This window comes from Gadus morhua, chromosome 12, assembly GCF_902167405.1.
Source record: "Gadus morhua chromosome 12, gadMor3.0, whole genome shotgun sequence".
In the NCBI taxonomy this organism is placed as follows: Eukaryota; Metazoa; Chordata; class Actinopteri; order Gadiformes; family Gadidae; genus Gadus; species Gadus morhua.
Window position 1 is genome coordinate 3,057,090 of NC_044059.1, and position 22,854 is coordinate 3,079,943.

Genomic DNA, 22,854 nt, shown 5'->3' on the forward strand with positions numbered 1-22,854 from the left:
ATGAGATCGTACTTTTTTTTTTCTTTCTTTTTTTGTTACAATTGTTATTATTTTTGCACTTTAATAAACAATGCCTTAATGCAATTTGCAGTGATGGAATGTTGTAGTAAACTTTCACTTGCAATTCCTTTCTAATTTCAAGAGTGCACTTTTGAGACTTGAGGCAGTTTTGTTTACAGCTCAAGTTTAAACTGTCCGAATTACAAGTTTGCACTTAAAACCTGTTGTTTAAGATGAAGACAAAAAATGAAGTACATTTGTATTTTGTAACACAGTTGAGCCATTTTCATTCATTAAGAGCAGATTGAATCGAATCGTGATTAATCGATTCAGAACCTTTTGAATCGAAATCGAATCGATTTAGAAAATTGGCCACGATACCCAGCCCTAGTTGTAACTACAAGGACGCGGCAGTGCAGTCAGGGAGAGCTGTGAGGCGCTGCTGCTCGGTCCATCTCACAACTGTCATCCCCCCTTGTCGTGACTCCCCCTAGTCTCCACTCCCCATAGTCTCGACTCCCCCTAGTCTCAACTCCCCCTTCACTCCCCTTGTCTATTAAGTGGCCGTACGGGCCAGCTACTCTTTGTTTGATATGTCATCAGGATTATACTTGGTAATTTTTAACTCTTTTCATTTTGTATGCATTTCTTCATCCCTATTCTTTCCGCTGTAATGCCCTAATAGCCCCTCATGGGAAACATAAAGTACTTTTTGATTCTTAAACATAACAGCTCTTCTCAATAGAGGAGAGCCGTTTGTAAACAATTTAATAATTTGGTGAAACCATGTGTGAGGGACCCATTGCTGGGAGGAGTCAAAGCTCCAGACGCTAGCTAGTCACGTCTCCGCGTCAAGCACTGATCCCGACCAGTTGAACTCTTCATTCTCCTCCTCTTTCTTGTCCTCCTCCTCATTCCCCTCCTTTTCCTTCTCCATATCAGCCTCATCCTTCTCCTCGTCCTTCTCCTTATCATCCTCCTCCTCCTCCTCTTCATCCTCCTCCTCCTCCTTCTCCCGGGGGAGGAGCAGAGATGGTGTGCTGGGTCAGAAAGGATGTGATGCGAGGCTAGCCGACGGTCGGTGGTCGCGGGCCAACGCAAAATGGGTCACACTGCCCGGAAGATGGACAGCCGGCGCGATGCGTCATCCCAGCGTCACTTTCCACCCACCCTCCCCCCAAGACCCAACCTCACCACACAACCCGCTTGTCTAAGCACGTGCATGTCTGTCTTTCTGTCTGTGTGTGTGTGTTTGAGTGAGTGCGTGTGTGTGTGTGTGTGTGTGTGTGTGTGTGTGTGTGTGTGTGTGTGTGTGTGTGTGTGTGTGTGTGTGTGTGTTTTAGAGTGTGTCCTAGGGTGAGGTCAATGCTTATTTATAGCCTCGTCTGTCGTCGACTGACGTCCAGACAGTCTGCGTCCGACAAGGAAAAATGCATCAGTCTCTGACTTTCTTGGGTAAAAAAACACAGCTAGAGAGAGAGAGAGAACGAAAGGAGGGGCTCACAAAGGAGAGTCAGAGCTGCAGTTGTCTCTAAAAATAGAGGTTCTCTGTGCTGGAGAAAAAAATATAAATTGTCCTGCTAAAAATCACAGCTCCGTAGCAGCCATTTGGACGTCGGTGTTCCCTGAGGTGGAGCCTGGGAAAGTTAACTGTGCATACTTGCATGTCGATGTGTGTGTGTGTGTGTGTGTGTGTGTGTGTGTGTGTGTGTGTGTGTGTGTGTGTGTGTGTGTGTGTGTGTGTGTGTGTGTGTGTGTGTGTGTGTGTGTGTGTGTGTGATTGTACATCTGTGTGTGTGTCTAGGGCCATATCACTGTATGACGTGCGCAAATGAAGGACCGAAAAAGTGTCTGTGTGTGTGTTCACGGGTGTCTGCGCCGATGTGTGACTGCGCGCACATGTGTGTGTGTGTGTGTGTTGAGGGCCAGTAGTAGTACGGATAAGTACTTATGAGGCCTTTTAATGGAGTAACCAAAGTACAGAACGGAGTTATTTGTTTTCATAAAAATAGTGAGGCAACACCCAAGTGGCTTCATCTCGTTTGGCCTTAACGTGTAAGTGGATCGGCTCGGGTTTGAATGCTAGGAGAATTACAGAAATGTGTTTTGTGCTGATTGCTCTAGGAAGGTTATAGTAAGTCTAGTTATTCCCATCATGACGGCATACGCCAGTACAGGTCGTTGAGTTACGATGATCGACGCTGCATATGAAATACGACCACACACCGCGTCATCATACTACGGTTTCCGAGAAGCTTAACCCTCTCTCGGACACCGCCATCGTCATCATTAACCGCTGCCCAGAAGCAGCTCCGCACATCCACACACACTGTGGCATTGGCGTAACCTCTTGTTGGAGCTGTCCCTTTTTCCGGATGGATAATCTTCCAGGGCACCGAGTATAACACAGACTACAGCGTTCAGCAGCTGGTCAAAAACCTATGATTTTAACCGTTTTTTTCTTAAGAACGGTATTTTATTAACTGACAAAATGGCACCGATTACTATATTCAACATCACGGAATACAAACTAGGGTATTTCAAGAACGAGATTCTGGCTCCACTGGCACTTTAATCTACAGTTGGGTCCCCTCCGAACCGCTCTGCTCTTGTCTGTTTGAGTTCACTTTCAAAAACCAAACTCATCCCAAAGCCTCAAAGAGCCATGGTAATTGCGGGTTTGAATGAACCGAGCTAGACGGAGACACCAGACACGCTCCGCTGTAGGTAAGGGCCCAGAGGCGGTCGACCGGAGCGCTGTGAATACACTCATACGATCACATGATCCCAATTGAAATCTCATTGGAAAAAAGAACGGGATCCAGGAGAATGGAACCCTCGACCAGTCCCGAACTCTCAAAACGGCGGTGATCCGGGTATAGACGACGTAACGCAGTACTCACCCCCCCTCCCTCCCACCCACCCCTCCCCGACAGCTGACCACTGCTTTTTATTGGGTTTTAAATCGGGAATATAGTCAATAGTCTGTGTTGTTTTTGGGCTGGGGCTCATCGACAGCATGGTTATATTGGGTGAAGGTTATGACTTAATACCCCGGGTTGACTTATTAGGTGTGGAAATGACAAGCGAGGAGGACACATGGTGTAATGTTGCTGCGTTTTGTTGTTGTAGGCCCGTTACAGTGACGAGGTTAAGCCCTTTGCAAACACGGCTGTATCTGAGCAAACTATTCACTCAGAGATAGGCCGAACGCGCACGTCATACACACGTTATCGGTAGGCTTTTTTGAGTATATAAACATTTTGGAAGAGGAATGATTTGATTGATACATTTGGAATTCATCTTATTTATTTTACCTTTGATGTGTTTGAGAGTCTTTCAGAAGTAAACAAGCAAAGCGATAAGGGAGGTATTTCTGTCTCTCTTCCTCAATCACTCTGGCTGTCTCTCTCTCGCCTGCGTCTATTTGTAGTGAAACCTGTTGAATACGAGCAGCCCTGTATTGGCGTGAGCATTGGCATTAGATGTGTTATTTGGCTGTTTAGAGAAGCAGAGTTGACCTCCACGGATCCCATCAAGACAGAAACCTTAACACGCTCCGATGGTGTGTGTGTGTGTGTGTGTGTGTGTGTGTGTGTGTGTGTGTGTGTGTGTGTGTGTGTGTGTGTGTGTGTGTGTGTGTGTGTGTGTGTGTGTGTGTGTGTGTGTGTGAGAACCACTTAACAAAGCGACATGTGCACATGTCCGAGTCTCTGCGTAAGAATGCTGTGTGCAGTGTGTTTCATGCGCACCGTCTTCACACAAAGAACAAAAGGCCCTTTTGAGGGACCTGTAAGACACGTCCGCTCCTCACAATCCTGTGTTACTGTTTTGGAATGTTAAAACTCACACACACACACACACACACACACACACACACACACACATACACATACACACACACATACACATACACATACACATACACACACACACACACACATACACATACACACACACACACACACACATACATACACAGTCCACACACACATACACAGTCCACACACACACACACACAGTCCACACACACACACACAGTCCACACACACACGCACACACAGTCCACACACAAACACCAACAAACACACAGTCCACACACAAACACCAACAAACACAAATAAACACACACACACACATGCCCACCTGTCAAATGATGGCTGTTAATTTCACTTCGGTGTGGTCGGAAATGTCCCTTTCCTTACACAATAATTATATATGACGTATATATTCAAAGTTCAAAGTTGTGTTTGATGTTTCGCAAAACTGTCAATCAACAACAAAAGTGACAGAAACGTGCATTTACAGGCACGTGCTCAGCTACATATACACCAGACAAACACGTATAACATATCTCTAATGTTTGAGCAGTAGTCTCTCCCAGTGGTTGATATCAGTGTGGTGGCCTGGGTCATTTTAAAGCTGTAATTTCAATACTATTTGGCTAATCTCAGAGTGAGATGGCTGCACATGATTGCGTCTGTATCCAGGAAGTAGCAGAGTTTTTGATGGATGTGGGGCCGTAACGCTCGACTGATAAACACTCTGTGACGTGCATGATCTTAAACATGCCACCCGTCCCATTGTGACGTCGCTCAATGTTGTGTGTCTGGGTTGGTGTCCTCATGTGTGTGCCTGCGCTCATGCGTGCGTGTGTGTGTGCGCATGCACTTATGACATCATGGCTGCAACTGTGATTCATTTATCTCATTATCAACGCTGTGTGTCAGGGCTGCATGGCCAGAAGGCCATACTCCACCACAGACCATAGCAGAAACACTTCCTTTCTCATCTTGTCAGGCTCTCCTCACTGGTACTTATCTCACAGCTGGCTGACAGGTTGTGAAAGCAGCGGCAGGAGAGCCTCCTCAGCTACAAATGGTCTGTAGAAAGAAGTCTCAAAGCAATAAACTACCCCCATTTCTGCTAATGGAGGTTAGTAGAAGTTGGCCATCACTTAGTTTCTGTTCCACTATATACATCAAGGCGTAAAGTTGTTTTGTTATTTTACAACTATCTATTTGGATAAAAGGGCATTTGTTTTCCACTGAAGCAGTTGCCTGATATAGTGATTCTTATTATGTGTGTGGGTCTGTGTGCGTGACCTTGTGTGTGTGTGCCCACATGTGTGTGTGCCCACATGTGTGTGTGTGCGTGTGTTAGGTTGTTTGCAGGAACATATACGTGTGTGTGTAAATCATGAGGTTTGCCGTGTTAGCAGCCTGTGATTGGGGCCGATGGCTTTCTACTGCTGTAATGGTCGCTCTATTAAGTGTTTACTGTGAGCCCTTGCACATGTCGGAGCTGGAGACAGGCAGCCATGGACACTGGAGAGTGAGAAGGAGCGGGCCCCTCACCATGCTGGAGACTGGACCAGGGGTCGGGGGTTGGATTGGGTACAGCCATAGCTGGTCATGGACAAAAAGTAAAAAAAATAAAGCAATGAGGTAGAAAATGTATGAATGTGCAGATGGGATCCTAAAGCGTGACCTAATACAAGTTTCACTGTTTCAGACAGGAAGTTCTCTCTCTCTCTCTCTCTCTCTCTCTCTCTCTCTCTCTCTCTCTCTCTCTCTCTCTCTCTCTCTCTCTCTCTCTCTCTCTCTCCTTCCTTTCTTTTTCGTTCTCTTCGGGTCCTTCCTCCCTCTCCATCTCTCTGCTGAATCCATTGACTTATGCAGGTTTCCAGATTTGGCAGGTACAAATTCTATGCCTGCCACAGTGGGCTTGTTGAGAACTAGGTCGGACCCTGCTGGCAGATGTCATGGGGAGGGATTAGTGCACAGTACATACTGAGGATGTGCGTTGGATTTTCAGCTGTCAACAGAGAGAATCAGGAGGTCTGGTTCTTTGCCATTTTACCTGTAGTTTTGTTGTTAGCATTCCAGCTTTAGTCGTGATAAGAGACACAAAGCAGAAAGATATGTTGTCTCAGGAACAACAAATTACTTTTGCATTCAGTTTGTGATTGCGGTTATTTTGGTTGAACTTAGCATAAGGGTTTCTGTGTTGAGGTCAGAGGTGGGAGGGGAGCAGTGGTGGGGACTATAGTCAGTCTGGGAGGACCATGTGACCAGAAGGATGGAGGATGTGTGTGCAGGACCTAACCTCGGAGCTGTTTATCTCACAGCTAATGAAGCAGAGCACCCCAGAGACATGGGGATGGGGTTGGGGTTAAGGGGGGAACTCTTGGCAGGAGTGCTGGAGGAGAGGAATGCGGGTGGTGATGTGAGAGGGGGGGGGGGGATTTGAATAAAGTGAGCTTGGCATGTGGAGATGAAGGGGGAAATTAAGAGAAAGACTTAAATAATGGACCATCCCGATAAATACCTGGCAATTACGCTGCAGACCAGTGGCATTCTAACGATACCTCATTATTTCTGCAAAAAAAATGACACACGCACACAAAAGCAGCCCACAACGGACAGCAGCAGGAATACACATGCTATTTATTACATTTCTCAGGGAGAAATTAGCCCCAGCCATATCACTCGTCCCTCGTCCTAAACATTTTCTCTCGCTCCGAGACAGCCTCCTGGCCGTCCCGTCATCGCCGCGCGTCCACTCCATCTAGCTCGCCACATTCATCAGCAAGGAGCACGATGGCGGTGGGGCCGGAGGGGAGATGGGGGAGGTTTTGGCGGGGGGGTCGGTGTGGTGGGAACGCCATCCAGCAGTCAGCTCCATTACATGTTCAAATAATCAGCAAGTCACACGGTCAAAATAAGTTGTATAAACGAAGATCTCAGTGTTTGAGATCTCACTCCGTTGGGTAGTGATCATTAAGTTGATATGCGGACAACGCGGAGGAAGTGAGGGGGAGAACCGTTGACTCGGACCAGTGTGGAGGGATGATTTATGCCGGCTTAATTTTGAGCCTAAACCACAATATGCAACGAAACCCATTTTTGTTGAAGTAGTAATTGGTCAACGAAATATATCTTGCATTTTATACAACGATTGTTGTAGTTTTTTTTTCTCCAATGCTGACGGACCGTATACACTCGGTGGCATAACGTTTGCAAACGGCATGCTAACACTGAGAGAGATGTTTTTACATCAGCAATTACCTTTGACTGTGATCCATTTTGACTTATGTTCGAAACGAAGTGGTGCCTGTATGTCTCCATCAATCAAGATGTTTAAAGTTCAATATGTGTGACCTTTACAATATGCAACCTTTTTAATACAATCAGGTTTAAGCACTAAAGTAAGGCTTTGGGCATTTTTCACTGCCAAGCCGGTACGGTCGCTGCATGGCAGAGGTTCCAATTACGCTGTCTTGCCTGTGTAAAACCGAGAACGTATATTCCCCCTACGTCAAGGAGCCGGCTTTCTTAGTTCAATGGCGCAGGCGGGACAATGCACGGAGACCTCTTTAGAAGAAGCCTTGTCTACTTCCTCGTAGATTGTACCATCTTTGTTAAATGCGACTGCATCACCTTCTCTCCCATGATGGTCAGCAGCCCGCAGCTTTCACCATCTCTCCAGTAAGAACTACTCATGTTGCTACGTCATCAACACTTCTGCCCAAGTCCTGCCCCTGGTATGCTGGATGCTATCTAATCGCATTTACATGAAAATGAAACCGCGATTTGAGTGGGTGTGGAGGGTTCAAGAAGGGAAATTGGGGTGCAAAATCAAGCCTGTATATTATCTCAGTCAGTGTAAACGTGCGGACCATGCCGGGAAAAAGGCGGGCATAAGACAGGCATATTTGGCAGTGTAAAACAACTTTTATTAGGTTATTGGAGAATAGTGATTGACTGTATTCTTATCAGAAGGTTTAAGCTGTACTATTCGTCACCCTCGGATTGTGACAGAGTGTGAGAATCTGGTTTGTCCATCAGGGGTCAGAGTTCAAGAGGTCAAAGGGCCGTCTCTGGGGAACCATCCAAGCAGAGCCGTCAGGTGACCCTGAACCCTCCCCAGGCAGCCCTCACTCCATCCTCCCAGAATTCCATCACTACGGCTGTGTGTGTGTGTGTGTGTGTGTGTGTGTGTGTGTGTGTGTGTGTGTGTGTGTGTGTGTGTGTGTGTGTGTGTGTGTGTGTGTGTGTGTGTGTGTGTGTGTGTGTGTGTGTGTGTGTGTGTCACTGTGTCTCTGTGTGTTTATGTTTGTGTGTGTGTGTTGATAAATTATGATGAATATGTATACCTGAGTGTGTATGTTTCCTTCTTGTGTGTGTATGTCCATGATTGTGCGCCTAGCCTGTGTGTGTGCGGGTGCACGCATGCCTGTATGTGTGTGCATGCCTTTCTGCGAGTGTCTGTGTGCCTGTGTGTGTGAGACACAATCTGGGAGTCCTACAGTAGAAATCCTGCAGATAAAATGTTGGTCAGTCTGCCAACCTCTGTCCAACTGTTTCACATAAAACCAGTGGATGTGACTGAATAGACATAAACACATACGCGCACATACACACGCACACCGAATCTGTCTGCCGCAAATTCAAGAATAGCACATAAAAACGTGCTGATGTGTTCTTGGGAGAATTGTGAAGTATTTAGGAGGATTTTATTCTCGCTCTCCCTCTCTCTCTGACCATGCCCTGCCTGAACTCTAGTCAGTGTGTGTGTGTGTGTGTGTGTGTGTGTGTGTGTGTGTGTGTGTGTGTGTGTGTGTGTGTGTGTGTGTGTGTGTGTGTGTGTGTGTGTGTGTATTTGTCCATCCATATGTCTGGCAGGCTGTCTGCTCCCCTCTGCCTTCGCACAGAGGCCTCTGTAATCCCGCCTCTGGTCACACCGGGAATCCGTCTCAGCCCTAACCTTCCCTTTGCCCTGTTCGATTGCTCCTCCCTGGCTTCTTTTTTAATATATTCCTCCTCGGTCCGGGAGCCCTGGTCTATCAGCTTTCATTGGTTCTACAGGCTAAGAATAAATAATAATGGGCCTTTTTGGAAAATATAGGCATTAGGCAGTGACAGCTACATGTTGGAACTCACTCACTGATGATGATTGGCAAATGCAGTCATTCAGCGCTGAATCATACCCGAAGCTGCTAACTTAACTTGCTGGCTGATTCTTTAATGGTATAGCAGTGTGTCCTTTTTTGCACACTTGACTTTGTGTGTGTGCGTGTGTGTGTGTGTGTGTGTGTGTGTGTGTGTATGTATGTGTGCATGTGACTGTTGCTGTGTGTGCATTTGCATGTGTTTTGGTATTTCTGTGTTTGTGTGCGTGTGCCAACGGTGCAACAGCGGGCCTGTGGGAGGGCCATCATCCCGTTCCCACGACATGTGTCCCATGAGCCCCTCCTCGTGACGTAAGTGCAGAGGTACGGACGGACAGCCCTCTCCGGGGTCGGAGGTTCACTTCCTGTCTGTCAGGAGTTGGGAGTCGGGCCCCCGTCCAGAGTGGAGCTTGTCTCACATCTGACTCTCTCTCTCTCTCTCTCTCTCTCTCTCTCTCTCTCTCTCTCTCTCTCTCTCTCTCTCTCTGTTTTGTTCCCTCACTCGCTCTCTGCCCCTCCATCTCTCTCGCCTGCAGGCTATGTGGATGATGCTGCAGCACAAAGTACCGGAGGACTTTGTCATCGCCACGGGGAAGGTGCACAGCGTGAGGGATTTTGTGGAGAAGGCCTTCCAGCACGTGGGCACGACAATTGTGTAAGTGCATGCGCACACACATACACACGCAGACAGTGCTTTTCCCCCCGCCCAGCTACTTGACCTTTGACTCTCCCACCTTTCCTCTTCTGTCGCTCTATTCAGGAAGCGCTCCGTCATGTTGACATAAGCTACTATCTTTGCTCCTCACATTAACCTGTGTGTGTGTGTGTGTGTGTGTGTGTGTGTCTGTGTGTGTGTGTGTGTGTGTGTGTGTGTGTGTGTGTGTGTGTGTGTGTGTGTGTGTGTGTGTGTGTGTGTGTGTGTGTGTGTGCAAGCTCACATTCTGAAATACAGTATGTTTTGTCTTTTGGAAAACCTTAAAATAATAAACTAAATGTCAGCAATAGGAAAAACTCATTCTCTCCTCCCCCCTCTCTTTCTCTCTCTTTCTCGCTCTCTTTCTCGCTCTCTCGCTCCCTCAGGTGGGAGGGTGAAAATGAGCAGGAGGTTGGCCGTAACAAGGAGACAGGAGCCATTCTTGTGAGAGTCGACCCCAAATTCTTCCGCCCCACTGAAGTGGTGAGTCTCCCATGCTGCACCAATGTGGACTCGTCTGTGTACTCAGATCACTTTGTTTCTGTGGCTTTCGCAGCCCATGTGAATGGCGTGCTTATGGTCTGTGAGACGCCATGGGTAAAATAATCGTCAAAATCGTCTAAAATACTCTTGGTTCTTCTTGAACTATAACAGCTATGGTGATCGACTGAAATTGCCGGGTTTCTCACAATCTCCGCCGTTGGCTACAGCTGGTGCTGTGCACCTTTGTGTTTGGGAGTCACAGACCTGCAGAACAATAGGCCTTCCATAACCCAGGAGCCACAAAGAGGTCAACTGGAGCCAGGGCCGATATCTAATGTTAAGGCATTCATGTGTCATATGTGATTAGTGAAGTATGTTGTTTAACATCTGTTTCACTTGGACACTTGACTTTATGTAATCTTTTCAATCTTTTGCTTAGTTTTCATAACCATAGATCACTGAGCCTAAAATAGCAGACAGTGAACTAATGAATGAATTAATTAATTAATTAATGATACATATTGGGAGGAGAGAATTTAGCATCTGAGAACATGCTGGGATATGGATCAATGCATTGGACTACTACTGGTACATTTGTACATGTGTGATTACCATCCTGGGCCAGACCCTCATGTCATGGAGCCCCGCTGTGAAATGATAGGTGCTGTGAGAGCAGAGTCACGCCGATGCCCTCCCTGCAATCACCGTCCCTCGTATAGACTTTTAATGACAAAACATCCATTCAACCTGCCGCCATATTCCATGTTCTCCCAGGGTGCATGTATTTTTGGCTGTATCTCCCTGGTCATCTTATTTCCGCTCATTATGGTCTGGGCCCATGACGCTCTATCTATCATTCATAGCGGCTCCAGGCGGCCAGCCACCTCTATTATGTGGCTTCAGACCGGCCGAGACTAGCCTGGCAGCAGAATAATACACGCCACATCCTGCCAGCCCGGCACCCAGCGAGGGGGATTTATTGATACTTTTATTTAGCTTCAGTGCACAACATGTAGCGCGTGTCTGTGTACTGGCTGGCAAAGGGCCTCTGCGGGCGTTCAGGCTAGGGTTGTTCCGTGGGCTCTGACATCAGTATGAAGCAGACGAAGCAGCCCCTCTGTCTGGCTCATTAGCACGACGGGCGACCATGTACCAAATATTTCTGTTCATGTCTTGTGTGCTTCCTAATGGTCCCTCGAGGCCGTTGCGTCGCCCCTCTTCTCTGACCTCTGTGCATGGTTTAGGATCCTCAGACATTAAGCATGGGTGTCTGTCATCACCCTGGACATATGTGTGTGCACGTGCTTGTTGGTGTGTGTGTGTGTGTGTGTGTGTGTGTATTAGGAGAGGGAGGGGGCGGGGGGGCTGGGGTGTAGGGTTACCCCATGGTGTCGCGGCCCCAGCTTAGCTGTCAGCTCTCTGCGTTTATAATCAGGAGCTCCCCAGTGCCACGGCCTGGCCTCCCCGGGGGATTAGAGAGGAGGCTGGGCTGAGTGACGGAGGAGGATTAGTGGAAGCTCCCTGCTGACTGACTGCACAGAGCACTGAAGGGAACGGAGCGGGGGGGGGTTAGCTAGTCACTAGACACACCTGGCTGTATTGGCTCCAGAGCTCCCGGATCACGCTTGTAAAGCATCCTGTCCGTCTTACGCTCGCTAAACCTAGCAAACCTACCTACAGAAACTAGAACTTTCCAGATGAAGGGTTCAGGTACCGTTGAACGATTGGTTTCATCCAGTTTCATCCAAATGCCCCGCTGTTGATTGTGAGCGATGCTGAGTGATACGATCGCAGGTTTCCTGCTTCCCTGTGATTTGCATACCGTTCGCTGAGGTCTGGTGATGTGTTGACAGAAAGATGCTTTCTTTGCCTTTGCGCCCGTGGTTACTTCAAAGGGGAAGGTGAAGTGCTGCTAGAGTGGGTAACTCTCTGATACTGTATGCTGTGGGTCCGCTGTTATCAGGCTGTGGGTCGTTGTTTGGTGAAAAGCCAGAGAGAAAGAGAAGATCTGAGGGGCAAACATAGTCCAGCTAAGACTGAAGGTCAAGCTAACACATTGCATGGCGTGTCACTGTTTTCCTCCTGTTTCTCTGTTAGGATTTAGAGAGAATGAGGAGTGTTTAACCTTTGACCCCCCGCAAGACAGGAAATGAGTAATACAATGCTCGGCTCAGCATTGTTTCGCCTCTTTGAGTGGAAGTGCCTGTCATCGATAGTGTGTGTGTGCGCCTGTTTGGGTATATGTGTGTGCACGCACTCTCACGTGAATGTGTGTGTTTGTGTGTTTGTGCATGCAGGTGCCATTAGTCTCCTGCTTAAAATGAGGTGGATTTGACGTTTAGAAGCGTGTATGTGTTTGTGGGAGGGTTGGTCGGTGGGTGTTGGGCTGTCGGTGACTTTTGCGTGGACGTATCATGTGACCACTGGTCAATGTGAAAGGAGGCTGCCCCCGGGTTGAGCGCTAATATATGTGTAATTCATCATTAGTCCTGTCAGTGTATATGTCTGACATTCGTCTCCCCACCCCTCAGCCGCAGGGATCGACCTTGGGAAAGAAGCTCAGGTGTATTCGGCTAGTGTGTGTGAGTGTGCACGTGTGTGAGTATGTGTGTTTAAATGCCACATCACCATGTGTGTTCTTCTTTATGTTTGGCTAAGCTGTGGGTTTATTCACGAAATTACCCCCCCCCCCCCCCCTTTGAACAAGGGGGAATTTGTTCACCCCGGGTTTGACTTTTAGTGAAGTGTTTGACCTTTAGGAGGACAGTTCTAAGCTGGTGAAGGATGTGCACTGCTTTTGTTTCAGTCAGCCAGTCTGCACACTGTAACACGGTTACTGCACACAGTAAGATCTAAACAATGTACCCAATATTTCATACAACAGTAGACTTGACATATTTTGAAGGAAGTGGCGATGGTCTTCTTGTAAAATAAGCCATTTGTGTTTATCTGTCATAGAAAATACAGTCAATCAATGTCCCCACAGCCCCTTAAAGTTTTCTTTTTGTGATTCTTCAAACTGTTGAAATAAATATGTCTGTGTGCATTTACAACCCAGCCCCTTGTTTTGACTGAAGTCACTGGGCTCCGGCACGCCCAAGGTAAGCTTCATGTGTACGTGGTGAACTGAATAATGGCACAATTGTTTCCTTGAGATATCCATGCACTTGTTATAATTGCAGGGCCTTGTGGTTTAAGGCTCCCTGTCAATCAGTCAAAGTCAAAATTGCCTTGAATGTTACTGTGGCCTGAACATGTCAATTTGAGTCTTGTGGAATGAGTTTGTGATCAGGGCTGTTTGTTCTCATTGTGCTAGCGTTCTACCGCTGTCAGTCTGAGTAGTTGCCCCGCGGCTCTGCCAAGGTTTTTCTCCAGAATTAGGTCTGGAGCAATAGTAAAGTGTGTAATCCAGCTCATTATCCCTGGATCGTTGATGTTGAATTGCTTTTGAGGCCCAGGGAGCCATGGATGTTGAGTCATTATCACATGATAGGCGTAAAGGAGGTTTGACTTGCGGATCACCTTCTGATTAACTTAACGTGTAAGCTTTTCATTCATTCGCAATATTGAGACAATTGAGAGAGTGATACTAATACTCCGGGAATGGTCCATCGAAGAAACTGAAATAAATTCAGGTTCAACAACGTGGGGAAATTGTTTGAGCGACTGCTTTGTTTCTTAGTCCATGCTCAAAATCCTGTGTGTGCTTCGTGCATGCGCTCTGCACGAGTGGTATCTCTGCACTGATGCAGCCCAGCTGACATATTTCCAAGTTCACACGTCAACCAGGGGAATAAACTGTTGCAAGATGACAGACAGCACTGCAGGTTTTCCACCTGGGCGGGAGGGGGAGGGGGAGGAAGTGGAGGAGGAGATAAAGGTCCCCTGACATGCCACCAGGTGTGGTGTGATTAGCCGTTACACATATCACATATTTATCCATCACACATCTAGGTGGACACGCCCACCTGTGATGGCATAAGGGGCAAATTTCCAAAAAAGCTTGTAACTGCTAATCACACCTGGTGGCATGTCATGGAACCTTTAAGCGAAAAATGTTGTCTATTTCTGGAAAGATTAACGTTTTTATCTATGAAGCAATTTGTAGCTCTGTTTGGAAGAGCGCTGTATAAATAAAGATTATTATTATGATTATTATTATTTTGTCTCTCTCCCTGGCTCTCCTTCCTATGAATCCACCGGTCATTCCCTCATCTCACTCTGCCCTCCGTGTCCTCATTCCTGTTTCTCTTGGGTGAGGCCACTGGTAGCTTGTGTGCACGTCCATGCATCAGAGCAACAGTTGGCTTATCTTACCCTTTTACTCACCTGGCCATACCTGAATGTAATGATACCCAGCCTGCTCTCCCAGATAAACAACCACAACCCCGTCTTCAACCCTCATGACCCTATTGTGGTGTATGCCGGTATGAGCTCACCAGTATGGAGTGAACCTGTCGCAACAGTGAAAAACTGTGGTTATAAATGGATATTGCTTCTTACTCAATTTCCCCCCCGGGGATCAATAAAGTATTTCTGATACTAATCCTGATTGGCTGAGCCAAATTAAATGAACACTGCATGACCATGGCTAGCCAAATGTAAACCATTGTTCTTACAATCTTCAATCTTTACAAATTATGGTACAGCTCTCCTTGTCCTCCACCTTTGTGTTAGTTTCATGTGCACATGAACAACTGGTTTGTGATTTTGGAATAATCTTTATCGTTTTGATCATGCAAAGAGAGCGGAGACTCCAATCTTCAAAGGACAAATAAACCCTGGGCTTATCTCTGCCCATTGCACTTCTGCGGGTCCATCGAGCCGTCTACCGCCTTTTGATGCACGCCGTATTATACATAAGAATACCTGTTTAGCTACAGCTTTTTAGCTTTCATGTACCAAGTCAATGTCTTAAATGTAAGTGGATTGTTAATCAAATGTACTACATTTCTATAAAATTGCATAGTTTAGAGCAATGAAAGCCAAGATTCCCTGGATCTAACCCTTGCTTACTTCATACCACTCAGCTCATCTGCTCTTCAGATTGTTACACAGATCAATTGTCACACCTGTCTCGTAGGTGACGGGCGAGGGAAAATCAGGCGCTCTCATCACCTCTAAAAATAGAACTGTCAACATGACCCGCATCGGCATTGCTCAACTGCCAGTGTTGGACGGCACTGAGCATGGGCATGTGTTTGAAAGTCTGACGGGGCCTTTTGTTAACCAACTTCCTATCCATGGCTGACATACCCGTCATTCTCGGGTGCGATGTGCGTAACCTGTAGGCCTCTGACTAGTTCACTGGAAAAAGGCGTAGACGTCTCCAGCGGTTTCAGTTGTGGAGCGCAACAGACAATGGCCCCAGTGATCCACGGAGAAGGTGAAAAACAGTGGCTGTTATGGCAACCCTTGATGAAAGGGAGAGTCAACCTGCTAGTTTGGATGATCAAGTTACAATGCAGCACGTCTGATCTCTCTTACAGCCATTTAAGGCTTTGTGTCATTGAACGAGTGGGTCAATTAAGGTTTTAGTGGATGGAGCTGGCCTGCCCTGTTTTACAAAGTAGTTGCAAAGTTATCGACGGATTACAATTTATTGAATCCCTGGATGAGGCTCAGGAGAGAAGGAATGGATGTTATGTTTCTTAATTTATTTCAATTTAGATTTCCTCATGTGCTGATCATCTTTGATCAGCCTATCATATCCTTTTTCATGAGACATGTTCAGGACCCGTTCATATATATATATATATATATATATATATATATATATATATATATATATATATATATATATATTAGTGGTGGGCATTGATTATTTTTTTTAATCTAGATTAATTCCCAGATTAATCTACATTAAACGGCAAAAAATCTGTTTGTTTACCTTGACAGCGGTCAATTATACTGGGCAATGGTGATTTATCAAATATAGCATATAGCATTGAGAAGAGCCATGTAATAATCCATTATAATGTAAGGTTTAGAAGTTAAATATTTGAAAGTTGTAGAATAAATTAATATAATTTGTATTGGAGTTAACTTGCTATAAATGTACTTAAAATTTTTAGTCAGTTAATCATTTACATATTTATGTTACACAATTATTACATATTTACATGTTTACATATTTAACACTGTCAGGATATTCTGTTGAATCTGCCTCCCTGATTCCCTCACGTTTACCTCAGTCTAAATTCTAGCTTCTGATTGGTTAGTTCAGTCACGTGATGGGTCCGAAGAAGGAAGTGTTTGAAAATAGATTAACGGCAATATTTTTTTTATCGCGCGATAAAGGTTTCGCGTTAACGCAGCCGTTAACGCCGATAACGGCCCACCACTAATATATATATATATTAGTGATGTCAAGCGATTAAAATATTTAATCAATGCCATAGTTAACTCACGATTAATCAATTAATCACAATTTTTCTATGTTAAATATCCCTTGATTTCTTTGTCCCATTAATTTTTCTCATTTTAATGCTCTTATCAACATGGAGAAGTGCATCGACTTGCCTTGTGCAAATGTTTTTTTATTGATAACAAAATTGGCATATACTGATCAAAACAGGACGATACAAAAAAAATGCCTATGGTGCAATTAAACGCTGATTTTTTTTAAAAAATAAAAGAATTGCGTTAGTTGCGCGATAAAAAAATTAACGCCGTTAATTGGTTTGCGTTAATGCCGTTAATATGGTGTTTAACAGACAGCCCTAATATATATATATATATATATATATATATATATATAGGTCAGGGTCCATTTTGTCACTTACAAATTATCAATCTTTGAGGTCTTGGTTATGGTTACACTAACACTTTTTATAGTCCGATCAAGCCAGGACGCAGAAACTGACTGTTCTGGACAGTCCCAGATCGGATCTTGCTCAAATTGTAATCCAATGAGCTGGACCACTTCCTGAGGTGGTCAGGCTTGCACTCTCCGATTGCATAGGCGTGTGAACAGCAATCTAGGCACCATATGGGCAGACTACTGCATTAAGACCATGCCCACATGGAGCCCGCAAGGATTATTCTCCCTCTCCTCGGCAGGTGTACAATGCTAGGGAAGGTAAGGTGATTTTTTTTTTTTTTTTTTTTTTTGGTCATGGGCCCCCCCTCTGCCTTGGGCCCCCCCACAACTGTCCCCTTTGTCCCCGCAGTCCGACGGCCCTGCACACAGATACAGTGAACAAAACACAGTGCTTTCAGTAGGGAGTAGGCTGTTAGTAAAGTCACTTATGGTGTTAATTTTCAGTTTATCCCCAAGGTGGGCCCAAAGACCTCATCATCATGATGAACTTTAATCTAGGGTGGCTGAATTGCATGTAAATTCAAGGGTACACAGGCACAAATAAAGCAAGTTCATGCACAGAACAGGAAAAGTAAGTAGGAAGAAATTTTGCAAGTGATTTCATGATATATGATCAACCCTGTACCGAAGTAAAGTGGTACAAGCCTGTCCTCTGTGAAGATGCAGATCTGCTTTATAAAGCCTAAAATATGTCAGCCATTTTAGGGTTTCCTGGTATTAGTGTGCAACTGCCTTTCCTCTCCAGGCTTCTGACAGTGAGCCCATTCAAGCCATCACAGGCTTCAGTCAAACCACTGCTGCAACATGTTCTTAATGGACTCGGATTTCATTAAAAGCCTTCCCCAAAGCAATCTATCACACACTCTGACCTGCCAAGACGCTGACCTCGAAAGTATACTTGAATGGAAATGTAGATGCTGATTGCAGTACGTGTACGTTCAGAGGTATTCACCTAAAGACATCAATCGTCATTCAAGTTATAAGATGGTGTTCCCTGTCCATTTGGGGTCAGGACAGGAGAGAGCAATCATTGTTTTTACACTGCTTTATGTCTCTGGCAGTGGTGCAGCTTGAGGTAGAGGACGAGAGAGGGGAAGCCAGGGGGCTGAATAGGACTGCTGACACTCGGTGCTTCATCTCTGGGCTAAGGCAGACAGACCTCCGGCTGAACCACAGCCACTTTGGAGAAAAGGCTGTGTATGAAGCGCTGAGGCAGCAGTCCCGGCCCATTTCACTGGATGGAGTTCCCAGAATTGTACCGTAGCGCCCGAGACGAGAGAGGTGGCGCTGGTATACAAGCCAGTCCAATGTTGCTATCATACACGACTGTGACAAGCACGGCGTAACCGTTTGACTTTTTTTCCCAACGCAGCGCTTGTTTGCGGTCTGAACATCTGAGTTTCATTTTTCTTGATCAAGTATGTGTGATCTGCCATTAGTCAAATTAAAGATAAAAGTATGTCACGCTGGATGTCGGTGAACGCGCAAGGTTCCGAGATTCCCCAGATTCCTGGGCAGTTAGCAGTGAGGCGATAAGAGGAATGGCTAGGTAAGACGGCCCCGGGTGCTTTGACAGCTGTTTCTCTGAGCTGATACACGGAGGTGAATTTTTGAGCACTAGACAGACATAAAGAACCATGCAGCTTTTATGAGCACTGCGATTTATCCGCCAAACAAGCTTTGTTGAGCTTTGTTGGCCTAATTTATGGCACCTGACAGATGAAGGCGGCTATCAGCGCTGCAGTTTGGGATGTTTGGCAGCAGCCCATGGTACTTTCACTCTCAGAAAGCATATAATATTATCGCAGTTTTAAAAAGGAATTGGGTGTCCTTTCCAAAGACGGTTCACTGAAAAGCCATTTAGGTTTTGCCTGCCTGAGGTTCAGCGCTCTGGAAGGGTTCCCGTAAGCATGCCGTTGAGAAACATCGCTCCGCTGAGATTGACCAGAAAACAAGATACGTTTACAAAAGTTGAATATTTTGTCTCAATATTGACAGTTTAACTTGCAGTCTGTCAGGAAATATTCAGAGGATGGAATAATACACTTAACAAACTGTATGTGGAAACCCTGTCTGCCAGGGTCACGTTTTTTGTTGTAGTATTGCTGGGTGTTACATGTCAATGTCGTTAAAATACTTTTTTACATGTTTTATGTTTGAAAACCTTAAATATGGTGAGGATCATGGAAAGTAAATGCCCCGCCTCTCCCTAGTTATTGGTCATTCTGATCTCAGTGCTCAGATTTCCATGGGCTTGGTTATCAGATGAAGCAGGTTCCTGGCTTCCTGTGTAATGTTGATGAATTCCCCTGACACACACACACACACACACACACACACACACACACACACACACACACACACACTAGCAAAATAACACCAACACACACACAAAAGCACGAACATTAGCTAGTAACATTTAGTTTTAGTTCAGTGTGATTTAAATTTCATGAAAATGTGAGCCCCTGAGTTAAACCTTGACAGGTATTAAAAAATACGTATTTTTAACTAATACCAACCAAAGATTTATTCAGTGAGAGAGGGATGAAAAGAAGGTATAAACAGGCTATTGCACAACATCATTGTCTTCACCACAAGTACTTCCACGTGGTTCACTGTTGTTGTGGTCGTTGTTAGGGTAACCCTCACAGCACCTACATGTCAATGACATGACGCTCCTACGGAAGGTACAATAGCTTTGTTATGACCACGGCCCAAAGACATGTCCCCATAACTTGGTGTGAGAGTGGACCCTGAGGGCTCCCGAGTTGGCGGCCAACTTCTTTATTTTTTTCCGGCCCTTTTCCTCTGGCCCTGGCGGATACCACTCCCTTCGCCACGCGTGAATTGTTGTGAATTGGGCAGCAGGAGGCTTTAACCCCTGGGAAAGGATCTAGCTGAGAGAGGGCTGAGAAATGGGATTGACCTCTGACCTTTCAAAGGTGGAAATGTGATCCTGCTATCTCCATTGTTGGGAGAGGAAAGTGGGGGAGGGGCAGCCCCACCACCCCACACTACTGATAAGAACTTCCTGTAGGTAGGGGCTATGGTGTGACATGTTAGTCAGTGTCCAAAATTGATGGCTGTTACACTACACTCTAATTACACTAATCTGATTTTTAGCTCTTTTTTTTCTGTTACGTTTCAGTTTATATGATTATTATTGTTTTTTTCTTATATTTTCTGTTACGTTTCAGGTTATGTAATTTTTTTTGAGGGATTGGGGTTTCAGAAATCTGAAACGTATGCACAGCACTTGACTTTGAATGACAATTCCCTTTGATTTCCATACAAATTTACTCCACAGCACCCCCCCCAAAGGGCTGATTACGCACCATCCCTCTACGCCATGGTCATAAACAAAAATGTCAATGTTAACATACCACAAACTATACCAAACACTCATACCAAACAATCGGAGGCTAATCAAGATGTACAGATATCATCACACAGTGGCCGCCGTGGCAGGCGGCCAACAAAGCTTTCCTACCGCATGATGTAGACTGAAGAGACGGCGTCGTAAGCACCTGTTGTGTTCTTCAGTCTGCCTTGCTTTAATTTCTATACAATCCTAGCATGTGATTCAATTTCAGAGATGATGTAAATGACCTAATGCTTATCTAGCGAGGACGCATCTACGGCCTGCACAGAGGATGCAAACCAGCCGGCCACATGTGACTACATAACCAACCAGTGGAGATTGAAATCCTGTCGGCTGAGAAGCGGTTTCCTGACACAGTTTTCCTCGTAAATCCTGTACATTTTTAAATTTACAAGTCCCCTTTAGAAATGGTGCCTTATTTCAGTGTGTTGTGTGATAATTTACCACCTGAGTTCGGGAGGCGGCCTAATCAGCCGTGCTGAGAGAAAGAGGGGGGGGGGGATCCATGACACTCGGCATTTACGATGATGTATAGTTTAATCGGACTCAATCGTTAAAGCGCGCTGTAATGAAACCATAAAAAACAACGCGCTGGCCGTGTGCCACTGGAGCTCAGTCGGGGGAAGAGCGAGTGTAAGCGGAGAGCACGCTCCCAGCCTTACCTGACTGGCTGGCGCTGTGCTCTATCACACTAGGGCGTCTGTTTGCCTGCAGGACTAAGCAGCCCTGTCTGGTACCGCTGAGCAGAAAGTAGCAGAAAAATCTCTGACTATGTGCAAAAGATTGGATGCGAGGTGAAAAAAGTGTGTGTGTGTGTGTGTGTGTGTGTGTGCGCATGCGGCAGTCTGGTATTTCCTGAAAGAGTTTCCTCCTATCGTCAGAGCGGAACCACCCCGGGGCCCCTCAGAGAGAGAGAGAGAGAGAGAGAGAGACGTCGGATTGTGCAGAGGTGTGGAGATGTTAGGGGGGGCGTGAGGGGCGAGAATCTTGACAGAGAAGGTAACAGGGAATAAAAGAGGCTGTTATTGAGGAAGGAACATGTGGTGTACCTGAGCCAAGATGATGTCTCTCGGCGTCTTTTCTGCTCAAGGCTTATGGGCAGACTTCCAGAAGCCCGGGTAGAGTCTGTCGGTCTCTAGGCTGGCCAGTTTGCGCACTCACCCTTCTCCCCTACATAAGCGATTAGAGGGGTTTTGTGTTTAGCTATTTTTGTGTGGGTCAGGGTGAAGGATCTGCTGGTCTTCAGTGCCCCTCCTTCAGCTTTTTCCTGGGTTTGGAGTTTTTATTTTAAATTTGCGACGGGATGGAGACGGAGAGATGAGCATCCAGAAACACAAGCCAGGATTCCTGCGGTATTATCGGTCCGCCTTAAGCTGCAGCACGCCTGACGAGAGCAACCTGCTGAGGGGAGGAGAGTGTCCTCTGTGGGCCCTCCTGCTTGAGGCTAGGTTGGCTGTGGTGGAAGGGTTGGGTGGTTGGGCTGGCTGGCGGGTGTGCCATGCATGTCCTCTAGCCCCATAGTCCCAGCTGGACCTGGTTAGTCCAATCCGTGTGGTTGGAGGAGCTCCTTAGCACGGGCTGTCAGATCCACACGGGCTGAGGTGAGGTAGGTGGGGAGGATGAAGCTACCCAGGCCCTGGATCCTTGAGCACTAGAGTAGAAAACAGTGTATAGAAAGGTGTGAAGTAGAGTAGCATAGAATAGAGAGCAGAGTAAGAGAGGTCATACAGTAGAACGCAGTGTGCACAGCGGTGTGAGATAGAGAAGAGTAAAGTAGAGAGGACAGCACAAATGTGGCTCCATTTATATTCAACATGTGGCCGCTTGTGCTTTACTAGCTATCTGTCATCGGAATTATTAACGACTCCCTCGAGTCAGGTAGCCCTGTGTGGTCCCTCGACTTTACAATAATGGACAAGCTAATATCGAGTCAAATCAGGACTTTCTTTCTTTATTTTTTTTTACATTCTTCCTGGCAGGAGATTGCGGTTTTCCTCAGTCTGAAGGGCCAACTGATTAATACGGTCCACTTGAGATGATGTCACACTGTTCTAGTGTCTCTGTCTTCATTCTAAGTGGTAGAGAGCAAGAGAGGGGAAGAGTGAGAGAGGGGAAGAGAGAGAGCGAAGGGGGAGAGGAAGAGCGCGAGATGGGGGAGAGAGAGAGGTGTTGGAGGCCGAGAGTAAAGAGCTTTTAGAATGACAGGAAGGGCAGGAAGGAAGGAGGAGAGGAAAGTGAGATATGAGACAGCCCCCACAGAGCACGTCTTGTGTGCGCGTCTCTGTACGTACTAAAAAGCCCCAAAAAGTGATTGATGCGGTGATATTCAACCGTGCTCCCGTAGATGTTAGTATGAGTCTGAAATCTTTAGAGAGTTTGTGTGCGTGATTGTGTGTCAGTGTGCTTCCACGCCTAGTTTGAATTATGTGTGTGCGTGTGTGTGTGTTCGTGGGTGGGGGGGGGGGGGGGGGGTGTGTGAGTGTCGACCAATGTGTATTACACACCTCCTTACCAGCATT

At 46.1% G+C, this 22,854-nt stretch overlaps 1 protein-coding gene across 1 annotated transcript in view; it reads left to right on the forward strand.

The window, feature by feature from the left end:
* gmds (GDP-mannose 4,6-dehydratase) overlaps window positions 1-22,854 on the forward strand; it is a 116,501-nt gene that overhangs the window by 83,730 nt on the left and 9,917 nt on the right. Inside the window, exons 8-9 of the mRNA XM_030372746.1 lie at window positions 9,490-9,608; window positions 10,034-10,130. Of these exons, the coding sequence (XP_030228606.1) occupies window positions 9,490-9,608; window positions 10,034-10,130 (216 nt within the window). The remainder of the gene's footprint in view (window positions 1-9,489; window positions 9,609-10,033; window positions 10,131-22,854) is intronic.